The sequence below is a fragment of the Cucurbita pepo genome, chromosome LG02, assembly GCF_002806865.2.
Source record: "Cucurbita pepo subsp. pepo cultivar mu-cu-16 chromosome LG02, ASM280686v2, whole genome shotgun sequence".
NCBI classification, from domain to species: domain Eukaryota; kingdom Viridiplantae; phylum Streptophyta; class Magnoliopsida; order Cucurbitales; family Cucurbitaceae; genus Cucurbita; species Cucurbita pepo.
The window spans coordinates 2,581,848-2,598,133 of NC_036639.1; the positions used below are offsets into that span (position 1 = coordinate 2,581,848).

The 16,286-nt window shown below is 39.3% G+C and overlaps 2 protein-coding genes across 3 annotated transcripts; one reads left to right on the top strand and one right to left on the bottom strand.

The window, feature by feature from the left end:
• The first annotated feature begins 1,379 nt into the window (after positions 1 to 1,379).
• LOC111788221 (probable sugar phosphate/phosphate translocator At4g32390) lies at positions 1,380 to 3,181 on the top strand. The gene has a single exon (XM_023668499.1). The coding sequence runs from the start codon at positions 1,651 to 1,653 to the stop codon at positions 2,698 to 2,700; it is 1,050 nt and encodes a 349-aa protein (XP_023524267.1). The 5' UTR covers positions 1,380 to 1,650; the 3' UTR covers positions 2,701 to 3,181.
• A 782-nt stretch (positions 3,182 to 3,963) lies between these two features.
• LOC111788090 (cellulose synthase A catalytic subunit 1 [UDP-forming]-like) lies at positions 3,964 to 14,650 on the bottom strand. Of its 2 annotated transcripts, XM_023668266.1 has the most exons (14): positions 14,397 to 14,650; positions 12,787 to 12,982; positions 12,518 to 12,699; positions 11,781 to 11,901; positions 11,511 to 11,697; positions 11,173 to 11,439; positions 8,990 to 9,335; positions 8,000 to 8,137; positions 7,786 to 7,911; positions 7,490 to 7,702; positions 7,154 to 7,403; positions 6,857 to 7,053; positions 5,902 to 6,252; positions 3,964 to 4,856 (listed from the first exon to the last, which is right to left on the bottom strand). In XM_023668266.1, exons 1-14 carry the CDS (start codon positions 14,475 to 14,477, stop codon positions 4,272 to 4,274), a joined length of 3,240 nt encoding a protein of 1,079 aa, XP_023524034.1. In that variant the 5' UTR covers positions 14,478 to 14,650; the 3' UTR covers positions 3,964 to 4,271. The 2 variants fall into 2 exon arrangements, with proteins under 2 accessions (XP_023524034.1, XP_023524033.1); XM_023668265.1 differs by lacking the exons at positions 11,173 to 11,439; positions 11,511 to 11,697; positions 11,781 to 11,901; ... (1 more) ...; positions 12,787 to 12,982; positions 14,397 to 14,650 and adding exons at positions 9,438 to 9,704; positions 9,776 to 9,962; positions 10,046 to 10,166; positions 10,783 to 11,026.
• Positions 14,651 to 16,286: the final 1,636 nt, after the last annotated feature.

Genomic DNA, 16,286 nt, shown 5'->3' on the forward strand with positions numbered 1-16,286 from the left:
GCATTAATATTTTTAATTTTTTTAGTAAAATATATATATAAAAAAGAAACTTTATTTATTTTCCTTCCTTTTTCCATTGCTATAAATTTCCTTTTAATTTTTTTCCCTACCCTTAAATTAAATTAAATGAATATCAATTTTAATTTTATAATATACTTTAATAATTATATTATATATTTCAACTTGTTTTTTTTTTATAAATATATTCTTCAATGGCTTGATTATCAAAATTGGGTATGCATTTTTAGGTAATATTTATTTATAATAAAATGACAAATGTCACGTGCATTGCTCGTGATATTTATTTTGTTCAATTGAAAAATCCCTAATTTAAAGGCATTTATTCCATTAATAAAATCCTTTTGACTTTAAAATTAAGCGTTTTTTTAAATAATATTTTAAAAAGATTTTTGGACATGATTTGGAATACAAGCCAAAGCGCCTTTAATTCAACCCTAAAAAGTTCCTCCTATTTTTAAGATTTAAGTTATTTACTACCATCCTATTAAAAATTAATAATTAATTGCCAAGTTTTTTTAATATAAATAAATTATAAACATTATATTATATATTCTAATTTTAGCCTTAAAACTTTAAAATATTACAATTTTGACCATATAATAAATTTTTATTTAAAATATTACCATATAGTTTATTATTTAAAATAGTAGAATCAGTTTTATTTTATTTTTATCATTATAATTAGTTATATTAATTTATCAAAATTGATTAAATAATAATATTTTTAATACAAAAAAAAAAACACCATATAAAATGTCAGGGTCTAGCCCTATTCTAACTAGTGTCTTGCACCGTTTGGTGACTGGTTATGATATCAATTATAACAGTTCAAGCTTATCGCTGCAAATATGTAAGGCTGATGGCTATACATAAAAGGGTAAATCAGACATATCTACTAGTGGTGGACTTCGGTTATTACGATTCTTAATTATTATTCCATAAATTGTATTTAATAAAATGGTAAAGAAAGTATTTCAAAATTCAAATTTCAAATTCAAACATGGGAGTCCCTCAATCATTTAAAAATTCGGACACAAGACAACAAAATAAGATTCTTTTCATTTCAGACCCCACACTTTCTTTATTTCATTATTTGGCCAATGAAAAAATATATATATAACAAAATACAAAATAAATAAAATCCAATTATATTATCAATTTATTTGTGCTAAATTAATTAAAAAATATATATAAACATATATATTTGGTTATGATATATAATTTTTTTTTTAATTTCATAATTTTTTTTTAGATTTGATAAATCTTAAAAATAAAATTAGAAAAAAAAATTAAAATTGATTAATTCAAGATTTTAAAAAATAAAAAATTAAAGAAAATTAATTTATGCTTAGAGTTCATTAGAAGTTGTTGAGTGAAAGAATTAACAATGGAAGCAGTAATGGATCTATGGACTGTGTGTGTTCTTCACCATTAATTGTTCGATTTATTTATATTCTCCCAAATTTCTCCGTCTCGTTCATCTTCCCTCTCTGATTCGTACTCGAATCGAGCTCAGTTCTTTTCTCTGAATCTTCATTGCTGAATCTTCTGCTCCATTTCTAGGATTTTCCTGCAAATTTCTTGTTCTTCCTCATCGGATTCATCGCCATTTTCCCCCAAATCGACGCCATGGGCAAGGGTGGTTCTCTCAGTGAAGGTGTTCTGAAGAAGATTGTTCTCTCGTACACCTATGTCGCCATTTGGATCTTCCTCAGCTTCACCGTCATCGTCTACAACAAGTACATTCTCGACAAGAAGATGTACGATTGGCCTTTTCCGATTTCTCTTACCATGATCCATATGGGCTTCTGTGCTTCATTGGCGTTCCTTCTCATTCGTGTCTTCAAAGTCGTCGAGCCGGTTTCCATGTCCAGAGATCTCTATCTCTCCTCCGTTGTTCCAATCGGAGCGCTGTATTCTCTCTCTTTATGGCTTTCGAATTCGGCTTACATTTATCTCTCTGTCTCGTTCATTCAGATGCTTAAGGCTCTGATGCCAGTCGCTGTTTATTCGATCGGTGTTTCGTTGAGAAAGGAAAGTTTTAAGACGGAGACGATGGTGAATATGCTGTCGATTTCGTTTGGTGTTGCTATTGCTGCTTATGGCGAAGCGAAATTTGATGCCTGGGGTGTGGTTTTGCAACTCGGCGCCGTTGCATTCGAGGCGACTCGACTTGTTCTAATCCAGATTTTGCTTACCTCCAAAGGAATCTCGCTGAATCCGATCACTTCCTTGTATTACGTTGCTCCTTGTTGTTTCGTTTTCTTGTTAGTGCCGTGGATCTTCGTTGAGTATCCAATTTTGATGGCCACATCCAGTTTCCATTTCGATTTTGCGATCTTTGGTACCAATTCCTTATGCGCATTTGCCCTAAATCTCGCTGTGTTCTTGCTTGTTGGCAAAACCTCCGCCCTAACGATGAACGTGGCCGGCGTGGTCAAGGATTGGCTCCTAATCGCCTTCTCGTGGTCGGTGATTAAGGACACTGTAACGCCGATCAACTTGTTCGGCTATGGATTGGCTTTCATCGGAGTTGGATATTACAATCACTCAAAATTGCAGGCTCTGAAGGCTAAAGAGGCGCAAAAGAAGGCTGCTCAGGCCGATGAGGAGGCAGGGACATTGCTAGAGAAGAGGGAGAATGACGGATTGGTGAAGAAGAACGAATCTGAAGCCTGAATTCAGATATGAGAACGAAGAACATAGCAATAATCCAGGAAGAACAAAGAACAAAGAGAAGGATTGATATGGAGAATTGGAGCAGCTGAAGAATTTGGGATCTCTTCATGAACTCAAATTCAGGTTTTTGTTCTACATTTCTTCATTCTCCATTGTTACTTTAGGCTTTTAGTAATATTATTAGGTGCATGAGATTTGGTTCTGTTGCTTGATTGAGATGCCTGCCGCCATTGATGAATGTGATGAAGCTTGCAGAATTAGAAAATCTCAAACCCCATTTTGCTTTCATTAATTATTTCTTCACAGCATCTTCCTCTTCCCCTTTTCCCAATTTCAATTTCCTTTTCTCTTACAACTGTTTAGGAAAACTATGAATGTTCAGTTGAGTTGCTTATCTGTTCACTTTAGGCTGTATTCAATTGTTCTGTTGCTAATGATACTCTGTGGATTAGATTTGGCTTTATGGGTCAGTTCTGATTAACCCCAATGCTTATCTGACAACTGCTTGCTTGCCCACATGATCTTTTGTTTGGATCTTTCAATTCAATATGTGAATTTGGGACATTCTCAAAACTCATGAACAAAACAAGAGATAGACCAAACAGAAGAAACTTATATAAATCTTTTAATTTTAAATTTATTATTATTATTTTTTTTTATAATTACATAGTCAAAAGTATTTAGAAAGGTATGATATTTTAGGATCTAATTTGAAGGAAGTGTTAAAATTACTTGAAATAAGATGCCAAATAAAACTTATACCTCAAATTTAGTCGGGATTTGACTTTTCTATGTCGAGCATGAAAGAAAGTTTAGCTATGTCCACAGCTCTTTTAATGGAAAGTGGTATTCTTAAGTAGTAAAAAAAAGAATCTAATGCTGTTCGGGAGAAGAAGAGAATCTCAGCTACCGACTTTAATAAGACTAATAGCTTGGTGAACCAATCAATGAGATGATGATGGATATCAGCTTTTGTGAAGACTTCTCTCTCGTTTTGGATTCCCTTCACTTACACAACAAGAAACAACCACCCGTTTGATTCAGAGTGATTACATGTTCTGCCATCAGAGCCTTTAATTGGTCCCGTCGGAGGTAGCTCGACGTTCCCGTTACCGGTGTCATTTCGAGCAGCAGAAGACAAGTTAACAAGAACGTAACTCATACGCTCGTAAAAAGGAAGAGATTCTGGGTGTATATATATATCAGATAGAATAGATTTCTGGTGTTGATAAACTGTGATCTAAATCACTTGAAGAACAATTATTAAATTATAATTTCACTGTCATAAAACTTGAAAGAAAAAAATAAAAAAAAGGGTTTGTTCATACAATTTCTCCTGATATAAATAATGCCTTTATCTATTATTTTCATTAAAAAAAAAAAGAGATTTCACAATAATATCATAACATGCGAATACAAAAATTGTGGTGTAAAGAAAAAAGGCCATCATTTCTCATGTTCTTCAAATTGGTTGTTGCTTCTTCCTAAGCCTGGCTCTTTTCAATGCCATGGTTTCTTTGTTCTTGTCATATTCACAGGAAAAATCAGGGGCAAAACTATGATGAATCTGTCTAGCAATTGATACCACATTGACCATTGGCAGCCTTCGTCGACGCAGAGGTGAACGGGTCGATTCGCACCCAAAGCAAGGAGAATATCGAAGCGAGGAGAATCGACCAGACGATGACAATGGTAGGCGTTCGGTTTTGCCTCCCCAATAAACCCTTTAGGAAAGGATATAAATGGACAATGACCCATAATGCAAAGAACAGCTTCCCAAAGAGAGGGCCCCAAGATTGGTAACCACTGTTAATGGCATATGAAACACCAGCCACTATGCCAACCATGTTTATAATAAGGACAGTGGTGGGAGGGATGAGGAGGGAAGTCCATTTGAACACGTAAAGCTCTGCAAAATCCCCGTCATCGTCGCTGGCTTTCGACGTGACGGTGAAGTTGGTATCGATTCCAGCAAGAACCTTTAAGAGACCTTGGAAGACAGCAAACAGATGAGCTGAAGTACCACCAATGACCCAAAATTGTTCGTTTCTCCACCAGTCTTCAATGCTAACTCCGCTCCATCTAAGCTCGAGAATACCGGTGGCGAAAATGGAGACGAAAAGGAGAATGAACCACATACTGGCAAAGTTGCTTATCTGCAAATTAGGAAATGAAGATGATCGGTTATTTAAAATGAAAGAAATATGGATACTTGCAGCTAGTATCAGCTTTTTTTAGTCTAAAATCAATAATCATCAAGCAAAAAGTGTTACTGAAAGGCTAAGGCATCATAAAGACTGTTCTTTGATCATCGAAAAGAATGCTCGGAAGTCGAGAGGCTCAAACCAACAGACCAGTAGGACATCAACGAAATCCCGGGATAGAAAATACGAAATAGATAATGATGGTCGATTCAATACTATATAGATGAGAAGCTTGTCAAGCTACGACAAGGGCCATGAAGGGGGTCGTTTATCATAATTGTTACATCTACATATATTAAAATATATGGAGTGCCAAAGTGAGTATAGCTCACGGCAATTGGTATATACCCTCGACAAAGAGGTTAGAGGTTGAAGTTCTCTCAACATTTATAATGTTGTTGAACTAGACATATAAGGAAGAGCCCACATTTAGATCTGTGAGATCTCACATCTGTTGGAGAGGAGAACGAAGCATTCTTTATAAGGGTGTGGAAACCTCTCCCTAGTAGACGCGTTTTATAAGCCTTAAGGGGAAGCTCGAAAGAGAAAACCTAAAGAGGACAATATCTATTAGCGGTGGGCATGGATTGTTACAAATGGTATCAGAGATAGACACTGGGTGATGTGCCAGTGAGGAGGCTAAGCCCTGAAACGGGGTGGACACAAGGCGGTGTGCCAGCAAGGACGCTGGACCTCAAAGGGGGGTGGATTGAGGGGGTCCCACATCGATTGGAGAAGGGAACAAAGGAAGTTGGGCCCCGAAGGGGGGTGGATTGTGAGATCCCAGGTCGGTTAGGGAGGAGAATGAAACATCCACACCCTCCCTAGTAGACGCGTTTTAAAACCCTTGAAGGGAAGCCCGAAGGGGAAAGCCCAAAGACGACAATATCTGCTAGCGGTAGGCTAGAGTTGTTACTGAATCAGATCAAACAAATGGTTTATCATGGAAACATAATTGATCAAGTTTCAATTTCATAAGGAAGAAACTATGAATTACCTCAGGAATGATGAACTTTCCAGTCAAAAGACAGAAGGCTGGAAGCGTACAGTATGCAAGAAGTGGAATTGAGGTGATAGGGTAGACAATGGTATTGATGTATGCTATTCTCTCCAAAAGCTTTAGCCTTCCATTGTAGCCATACCAGATAGGACAATGCCTGCTGAGCAAAATCTCTATCGAACCCAGAGCCCATCGAAGCACTTGGTTCAATCGATCCGAAAGATTGATCGGAGCAGATCCCTTGAACGCCGGGCGTGGAGGCATACAATATATCGAAATCCAACCACGAGCATGCATCTTAAACCCCGTCAAAATATCTTCTGTCACAGAACCATAGATCCACCCAATCTAGAAGTAAAAACATTAACCGTTAGACACAATTTGTAATAGCTCAAGCCCACGCCTATCGTTAGCAGATATTGTCCACTTTGGGTTTTCTCTTTCGGGCTTCCCTTTAAAGTTTTTAAAACGTGTATACCAGGGAAAGGTTTCCACACCCTTATAAAGGGTGTTTCGTTCTCCTCCCCAATCGATGTGGGATCTCACAATCCACCCCCTTTCAGGGCCCAACGTCCTCGCTGGCACACCATCTCGTGTCTACCTCCCTTCGGGGAATAGCCTCCTCGCTGGCACATCACCCGGTGTCAAGCTCTGATACCATTTGTAACAGCCCAAGCCCACCGCTAGTAGATATTGTGCTCTTTGGACTTTCCTTTTCAAGCTTCCCCTCAAGGTTTTTAAAACACGTCTGCTAGGGAGAGGTTTCCACACCTTTATAAAGGGTGTTTCGTTCTCCTCTCCAACGGATGTGTGATCTCACAACCCATCACGGAGCACTTTCTCACTTCTTTAGTAAGATCAGTGTGCTCGTCTTTGAAGCTCTCTAACGAATGGGCAGATGAGAAGAAATAAGATAAATGAAACGAGGACGACGAAGGTACAAACAACTAACCTCCTTGCCCCATTCTGTCTTGTCTTCATAACCACAACTAATGACATGAATTGCTTCCTTTAGTAGTGTTGCAGGGTTGGTTGAAGGTGGTATACCTCCCTGTTCCATGAAAGTGGCTGCAATGAAAACCGGAGATTGACCGAAGCGTTTTTCTATACGCTTCTGAGACATCAGGAGTGAACTCTCATCATCATATCCTGTAGGATACAGCAAATAAGGTGAAAATCCATTCTATAATTCCGTTCTTCGTCACCGTATCTCGAAAACTATGGCAAAGTATTTTGAAGGAAAACCGACCTTCAACGATATCTTCCATATTAAAGATAGGAATGGTAGACTCAGTCCTTTTTGCAGCCCTCTTCTTGTCGACGTACTTCTTATTCCGGTGCTTCTTTCTCGAACCACAACAACTCTTAATGATAATATTCGGTTCCAAATCTGCCTCGGTCAGGACTGGATCGTAACCGTATAAAGCTTGTCGATTGAAACAACAACCAGTTCCGACATAGACAGGACCCTGGAGACCATCCAACCCTTTCAAGTTTATCTGAAAGGTATAGCAAGAACGAACACGATGTCAATCACAAGCAAAATGACATGAAGATATATGATTGAAAACGTCGAATACCCTACGTCGAAAAAGACAATGTTACGATTAGCATATCGATCGTGCAAATCAATGCCATCAAAACGTTGTGGGAACTGTACGTAACATGTTTTCTTCCCATAAGCAGGGTCCATCATGAAACACATGGCTTCCTTCAGAGCTTTGCTGTTGTTAAAGTAGTGATCACAATCGACATTCAAAAGATACGCTCCGTTAGTTAGCACGGCAGAAACTCGGATCTGCATATGAAATAAAATCGAGTCGTTAAATCAAAATTATTGTATCTCTTATGCCATGATTGTATCGGATAAGAAAAACGAACCAATGCATTCATAGCTCCAGCTTTTTTGTGGTGCTGGAAGCCAGGACGTTTCTCACGAGAAACATAAACAAGTCTAGGTAGTTCATTGCCATCGGTATCGAGACCTCCACTGTGGCCTAAGAAAACCTGCACTCGAACATACACGATATCGGTATTACTCCCAAAAAAAGGATAAAAGAAGATGTCATAAGAAGCTATTTGAATAGTAGGAGACCTGTATCATTCCAGGATGATCCCTGGGATTATTTCCTGGCCATGGCGTTCCATCCTGCATGGTCCAACCTTCCTCAGGCATCTTTTGTGCTTTGGCAACAAGTGCATTGATTCGAATCTTGAATTCTTCATACTCTCTCTGAAAAACGATACCGTAACTTTTTAACTCTACCGAACGACTAACGAAGAAGATGGAAAAAAGTTATTCCAAAGACCAAGGCTTAGTAAATTTGTAACAGCCCAAGCCCGATCCCGAGCCCACCGCTAGCAGATATTGTCCTCTTTGGATTTCCTTTTTGGGCTTCCCCACAAAAATTTTAAAAGGGGTATGTTAGGGAGAGGTTTCCATATCCTTATAAAGAATGTTTTGTTCTCCTCCCCAACCGATGTGGGATCTCACAATCCACCTCCCTTAGGGGCCCAACGTTCTCGCTGGCACTCGTTCCCTTCTCCAATCGATGTGGGACCACCTCCCTTCGGGGCACAGCGTCCTTGCTGGCACACCGCCTCGTGTCCACCCCTTTTCAAGGCTCAGCCTCCACGCTGGCACATCGGCCGGTGTTTGGCTCTGATACCATTTGTAACAGCCCAAGCCCACTGCTAGCAGATATTGTCCTCTTTGGGCTTTCCCTTTCGGGCTTCCCTCAAGGTTTTTAAAACACGTCTGCTAGAGAGAGGTTTCCACACCCTTATAAAGAATGTTTCGTTCTCCTCCCCAACCAATATGGGATCTCACAGAATTTGGGGGATTTAGGGGATTCATAGAGCATGCTTGCAGTTTCCAGATTATATTCTCATTATCCTAAGCACATTCACCAAGTTTGAAGAATTTCCAGCTCGAAAACCCGCTAAAGCTCGAGAAACTATTTCTTAACACTACTGCATCTAACTCCGTGTAAGGAAACTCACACTATAAGAGGAAGTGCTTATCAACCAATGAACACGACTATATGAATATGAAATCATCATCGAATATGAGTAGTTTGCTTACCTTCATCGCTCGACGCTCTTTTACGAACGAAGGTTTAATCTTGTCCTTTAAGTAATCTATCTTTTGAGCAAAATAAAACTCTGGGGCCCTTGGTTCAATGCTATGCTTCTTGCAAAAAGGCACCCACTTCCTTGCAAACTCTGCAGTTTCAGAGAGCGATTCAAACGTAAGCATTGCCGAACCATCATCCGACACATAGCAGGAGACTTTGTCGACAGGGTAGTCCACAGCAAGGATGGAAAGCACGGTGTTAGCTGTGACAAGTGGAGGCTCTTTGAGAGGATCCACAGTACTAACAAAAACATCAACAGGAGCTAACTGCGACGGTTCTCCTTCACGATCGTATCTGCACGGTGAAGACACCGATTAACTTCTACCATAACTCCTGTCCCTATTCTTCCAATCTAAATCCATTTGATTAGACAATATGCAGAAGAACTCAACTGACCTTAATGCGAGTCGCTCGAGGAAAGTTTCACGATTAACCGGAGACCATTTCGGGAACTGATCCAAAAGCCAGGATAGTGCAAACCAAACTTCACAAATAACTGATGTTAGCCACAAGGGGTATGCATCCTTCACCGGGTGCGTCAAACGGTATTGTAAGAAGAAGCCGAGAATAATAAGTCGAAGTATGATCACGACACGATACGGGGTCAAGTGAGAAGATGGAATCGGAACCACACGACTTAGAGGTTGTCTAGCATCATCAGCCCTGTGAAATGAACAAAAGATGTCAAATAAATTAGTATATAGCTGATGTTGAAGTAAAGATAACGTACTAACATTTGAAGTTCTTCTCCATTGGAGCCAGTGCCTTCCAAGTCTCCCTTCCCTTCTGAGTATCTACTTGTCATCTGCATTATGTTCTTCTCTTGTTTCAATTTCCAACCTTCCACTCTTTCTTTCCAATCAACATTCCCAAGGCCATAAGAGTTCAAATCCTTTGATGGGTCAACAATTCTCACAGGAACTATAATAAAGTAAGATGCAATTAGTTCCAACCTAAAACAAAAAGGGCGTTGTGAAAATCTTCGAATACTCGTGCTTAGATACCTGGCTGTCGAGGGTCGACGTAAGGATGTGAGTGCAAATGCTTGTCGGGAGGACCCAACGAACCGGATGTTGTTCGTACTGATTGATTGTCGGGTGTTGCATAAGGAATTTCACTCGAAACCTAAAGAAAGCGATGTTAAATAGTTTGATGGCATAAACATATGGTAAAATTTGAAATATGTTCATTAAGTGAAGTGTAAGTGTAACGACTCAAGGCAGCAGATATTGTCCTCTTCGGGCTTACCCTCAAGGTTTTTAAAACACGTCTGTTAGGGAGAGGTTTCCACACCCTTATAAAGGGTGTTTCGTTCTCCTCCCCAATCAATGTGGGATCTCACAATCCACCTCCCTTTAGGGCCCAACGTCCTTGCTGGCACTCGTTCCTTTCTTCAATCAATGTGGGACTCCCACCAAATCAACCCCTCTTCGGGGCCCAACATCCTTACTGGTACACCGCCTCGTGTCTACCCCCCTTCAGAGAAGGGCCTCCTCGCTGGCACATCGCCCGGTGTCTGGCTCTGATACCATTTATAACGACTCAAGCCCACCGCTAGCAGATATTGTCCTCTTTGGGCTTTCCCTTTCGGGCTTACCCTCAAGGTTTTTAAAACGCATCCGCTAGGGAGAGGTTTCCACACTCTTATAAAGGGTGTTTCGTTCTCCTCCCCAACCGACGTGGGATCTCACAATAAGCATTACTCTGCATATATAAATGTATGGAATTGATGAATTCATACTGATTGGCCATTCGTAAGGAGTGGTATAGGCTGTTGAGATTCATGTCTTGTAGAAGTTGATAGTTCAGTATCTTCCCCCTGCCATTGTTGTTTGGTCTTGCTACTTCCTTGGGTGTATTTAAACTCGTTTTCAATATCATCTACGTCATCCTCGTCATCATCGCCATCGACTCGAGGACTACCTGAAACAAAACAGCAGATCGTAAGCTTTTTCTTTTTTTTACTCGAGAAACGCAGCATTGGAAAGGATGCATGATAACATAATCNGGTTCTCCTTCACGATCGTATCTGCACGGTGAAGACACCGATTAACTTCTACCATAACTCCTGTCCCTATTCTTCCAATCTAAATCCATTTGATTAGACAATATGCAGAAGAACTCAACTGACCTTAATGCGAGTCGCTCGAGGAAAGTTTCACGATTAACCGGAGACCATTTCGGGAACTGATCCAAAAGCCAGGATAGTGCAAACCAAACTTCACAAATAACTGATGTTAGCCACAAGGGGTATGCATCCTTCACCGGGTGCGTCAAACGGTATTGTAAGAAGAAGCCGAGAATAATAAGTCGAAGTATGATCACGACACGATACGGGGTCAAGTGAGAAGATGGAATCGGAACCACACGACTTAGAGGTTGTCTAGCATCATCAGCCCTGTGAAATGAACAAAAGATGTCAAATAAATTAGTATATAGCTGATGTTGAAGTAAAGATAACGTACTAACATTTGAAGTTCTTCTCCATTGGAGCCAGTGCCTTCCAAGTCTCCCTTCCCTTCTGAGTATCTACTTGTCATCTGCATTATGTTCTTCTCTTGTTTCAATTTCCAACCTTCCACTCTTTCTTTCCAATCAACATTCCCAAGGCCATAAGAGTTCAAATCCTTTGATGGGTCAACAATTCTCACAGGAACTATAATAAAGTAAGATGCAATTAGTTCCAACCTAAAACAAAAAGGGCGTTGTGAAAATCTTCGAATACTCGTGCTTAGATACCTGGCTGTCGAGGGTCGACGTAAGGATGTGAGTGCAAATGCTTGTCGGGAGGACCCAACGAACCGGATGTTGTTCGTACTGATTGATTGTCGGGTGTTGCATAAGGAATTTCACTCGAAACCTAAAGAAAGCGATGTTAAATAGTTTGATGGCATAAACATATGGTAAAATTTGAAATATGTTCATTAAGTGAAGTGTAAGTGTAACGACTCAAGGCAGCAGATATTGTCCTCTTCGGGCTTACCCTCAAGGTTTTTAAAACACGTCTGTTAGGGAGAGGTTTCCACACCCTTATAAAGGGTGTTTCGTTCTCCTCCCCAATCAATGTGGGATCTCACAATCCACCTCCCTTTAGGGCCCAACGTCCTTGCTGGCACTCGTTCCTTTCTTCAATCAATGTGGGACTCCCACCAAATCAACCCCTCTTCGGGGCCCAACATCCTTACTGGTACACCGCCTCGTGTCTACCCCCCTTCAGAGAAGGGCCTCCTCGCTGGCACATCGCCCGGTGTCTGGCTCTGATACCATTTATAACGACTCAAGCCCACCGCTAGCAGATATTGTCCTCTTTGGGCTTTCCCTTTCGGGCTTACCCTCAAGGTTTTTAAAACGCATCCGCTAGGGAGAGGTTTCCACACTCTTATAAAGGGTGTTTCGTTCTCCTCCCCAACCGACGTGGGATCTCACAATAAGCATTACTCTGCATATATAAATGTATGGAATTGATGAATTCATACTGATTGGCCATTCGTAAGGAGTGGTATAGGCTGTTGAGATTCATGTCTTGTAGAAGTTGATAGTTCAGTATCTTCCCCCTGCCATTGTTGTTTGGTCTTGCTACTTCCTTGGGTGTATTTAAACTCGTTTTCAATATCATCTACGTCATCCTCGTCATCATCGCCATCGACTCGAGGACTACCTGAAACAAAACAGCAGATCGTAAGCTTTTTCTTTTTTTTACTCGAGAAACGCAGCATTGGAAAGGATGCATGATAACATAATCAACCTTTGTGCCTCTTGTATCTAGTCTTGCACTGAGGGCAAGACTGGTTCCCGTCTTTCCTCTCGTACTCGTAACATGGACGACAAACAGGAAAGGCGCATTCGTTGCAAGCGACAAAGATATCACCAGAGGCCGTAAGACCAACGGTGTCGCCACATATTTGACATATTTGGCTGTTTATGTTCTTCAGAGGTTTAGGCTGCATCATCAAAATGAGACTGAATAAGTCGCAATGCAAAATAATGTACACATCTCAATTAGTTGTTTGGCAGTTTCATAAGAAGCAGTAGCAAAGAAAATCAAGCTCTACATCAGTATTGAAACATGAAGTGATAGAACGCCCAAGGCCACCGCTAGCAGATATTGCTCTCTTTGGGCTTTCCTTTCCGGGCTTCCCCTCAAGGTTTTAAAACGTGTATGCTAGGGAGAGGTTTCCTCACCCTTATATAGAATACTTCGTTCTCCTCTCCAATCGATGTGAGATCTCACAATCCACCCCCTTTGAGTCCAGCATCTTCACTGACACTCGTTCCCTTCTCCAATCGATGTGGGACCCTCAATCCACCCCCCTTCAGGACCTAGCGTGGCACACTGCCTCGTGTCCACCCTCTTTCAGGGCTCAGCCTCCTCACTGACATATCGCCCGATGTCTAGCTCTGATACCATTTGTAACAGCCCAAGCTCACTGCTAGTAGATACTATCCTCTTTGGGCTTTCCTTTCCGGACTTCCCCTCAAGGTTTTAAAACGCGTCTGCAATGGAGAGGTTTCCACACCCTTATACAAAATGCTTCGTTCTCCTCCCCAACCAATGTGGGATCTCACAATTCACCCCCCTTTGGGGCCTAGCGTCCTCGCTGACACTCATTCCCTTCTCCAATCGATATGGGACCCTCAATCCACCTCCTTTCAGGGCGCAGCGTCCTTGTTGGCACACTGCTTCGTGTCCACTCCCTTCAGGGCTCAGCCTCCTCAACGACACATTGTTCGATGTCAGGCTCTAATACCATTTGTAACAGTCCAAGCCCACAGCTAGCACATATTGTCCTCTTTGGGTTTTCTCTTCCGAGCTTCCCCTCAAGGTCTTAAAACGTGTCTGCTAGGGAGAAATTTCCACACCCTTATACAAAATGCATCGTTCTCCTCCCCCAACCAATGTGGGATCTCACACCCTTAATTACAAATAAGAACCAAGCTGCAACAAGCAGAAATCAAAGCCCCCAATGCCAAAATCCAAGCAATGGACGAAAGAGAACAGCCCACAGTCTATCTTCAACTAAGACATTGAATCTTAAGCTCAATCATCAATCAGTACATCAAATCATCACACGGATCCACACAATATTTCAATCGAAATAGCTCAAAAGAACAGAACCGATCTAGTTCTACAGAATTACAGAACTAACAATCAGTTCCAAATCCCCTAAGAAGACAAATTCGCAAACGAGAAGAATCAAAGGAAAAAACAAATACAATCTGAACTTCCACTTCACAGATCAACACACCACACACTCAAGTAACTAAGATCACAAAATCAAAAACGAAAAACTAAAATATTGATTTGAAGATCGGATTGAATGTTGATGAATTAAATGAATGTGGATGAAGTCTAACCCCATTGTCGGAATCGTGGCGAATACGAACAAGCTCATTCCTCTTGTAAGATCCAGCCACCAATCCCGCATTTGCTTCCATCTTGTCGGAATTTCTTCAGATTCCGAACAAGAAAGCAGATCGCAAGTGAATTAAAAGAGCCAAAGAAGAAGAGAGGGATTTTGTTCCTGAAATCTTCGCCCACTCAGTACGTCATCTCGATCGCACTTTACTCTAAACCAGCTGCCTTCTCTCTGTCTCGTTTCTTTATTAATTTTATATTTATTTCCTTTTTTTTTCTTTTTTTTTTCTTTTTTTTTGATCTATTATTACAAGATCGATTGGATTCCATTGTGCTCTAAACGGCTCGGCTTAACAAGCTATTTTTTTTTTTTTTTTTAAGGATAAATTATAGGTTGCGCCTATTAAAATATAATATTATATTTTTTTTTCCCTAAATTTATAATTCTAACTTCAATTTTCTATAAATGTTTAAAAAAATTTTAAATATAGAATAAAAAGTCGATGTATTTAAATATTATTTTTTTAAAATTAAATTATGTAAATATCTTAACTACCATCATATTATTTTAAGTCATGATTATGACTGTTTTTTATTTAATATTTTAATGAATTAAAAATATTTATAAAAGATTTATTTTTTAAACAAATTGACAAAAATTAAGTTATTTCTTATAATTTAGCTTGATATTGGACGACGTGGTAATTGTTTATTGAATCTTTTTATAGGGTAGCCAATGAGCTAATTACACGTGGAGGATTTTACTGTTGCTGACGTGGCGAGTGTTTACTCGAACTTTTTTTAGGGCATCCAATGAACTGGTTACACGTGGAGGATTTAGTTGAACTGTTGCTGTCAAGGTGGAAAATTAAGGGATTATTTTATTTTGGGAAGAAATGGAAAATATATTATATCGGTTTTAACTGTTAACCGGCTGCACTGAGAGAGACCGGGAATTGTCGGTAGCTTAAGGCTTCTGTGGCTGTCGGTGGACTCGATCATTGCAAGCTGTAAGCTGCATAATGACCGCTTCAGCCGGTTTCTCTTGATATTTACGGCTCCGCCCATGTGAGTTTTTTAAAAATTTAATCGATATGTTTTTAATTTAATCTCTATTTTGAAAGAAATTTCTATTGAGTTTTTTTTATATATTAATTTAATTTAGTTTTCTCATAGTTATTCAATGTAAAGATTCGTTAATAATAAACTTATGTGAGACAAGTAACAATATTTAATATTTGTACCTAATTCTTAATAAATTTAAAAGAAAAATTATAAACATTTTATTTACTTAATATTTCTCAAATTTTAATTTAATTTAAATAAGTTGGGTGATTCAACTCAAGTTCTACAACTAATTATTTCAAAAGCCGGTGTATCTGGACCTCACCGTATAAGAAGTAACCATAGAACTCACTATTTCTTTATCCATTTCGATTTCTTTTTATTTACTCGATGTTTTTTTTTTTTTTCTTTTATACCAAGTATCAATACAATTTCGTATTTTGGGGTGACTAGAACAAAAAAGAAATCAGGGTCGAGTCTCATTAACACCCTTAACTCATTAACTCATGCAACAAATTTTTTTATTTAAGCGATTTGTTTTCTTTAGTCTTTATATTTTGTCCTATTAAACTACATTAAAACACAATTTTTGACTTGATATTTTTAATAAATCTTAAAATTAGTTCTGAAGAGTTAATTTTTAAAGAAAATAGTTAAAATAATAATAATAATAATTTATATGCAATAAAAGACCGTAAATAAATATATTTACTGGAACAACTAACCTACACCAGATATTTTAATAAATTTAACAGTGTAAATTTACTCATTCCCAACCATCAGAGATTTTTCTCTAAAGGAATTATTTAGGATGGCCGACAATC

What these genes read in the sequence shown, in the direction of transcription:
- LOC111788221 (XM_023668499.1), top strand. Translation starts at nt 1,651, where the DNA reads ATGGGCAAGGGTGGTTCTCTCAGTGAAGGTGTTCTGAAGAAGATTGTT.
- LOC111788090 (XM_023668266.1), bottom strand. Translation starts at nt 14,477, where the DNA reads ATGGAAGCAAATGCGGGATTGGTGGCTGGATCTTACAAGAGGAATGAG. An exon ending in TCCTTACGAATGGCCAATCA is followed by an intron (nt 11,902 to 12,517) that starts GTATGAATTCAT and finishes CGCTTTCTTTAG; the next exon opens with GTTTCGAGTGAAATTCCTTA. An exon ending in AGACAGAATGGGGCAAGGAG is followed by an intron (nt 6,253 to 6,856) that starts GTTAGTTGTTTG and finishes TTTTACTTCTAG; the next exon opens with ATTGGGTGGATCTATGGTTC.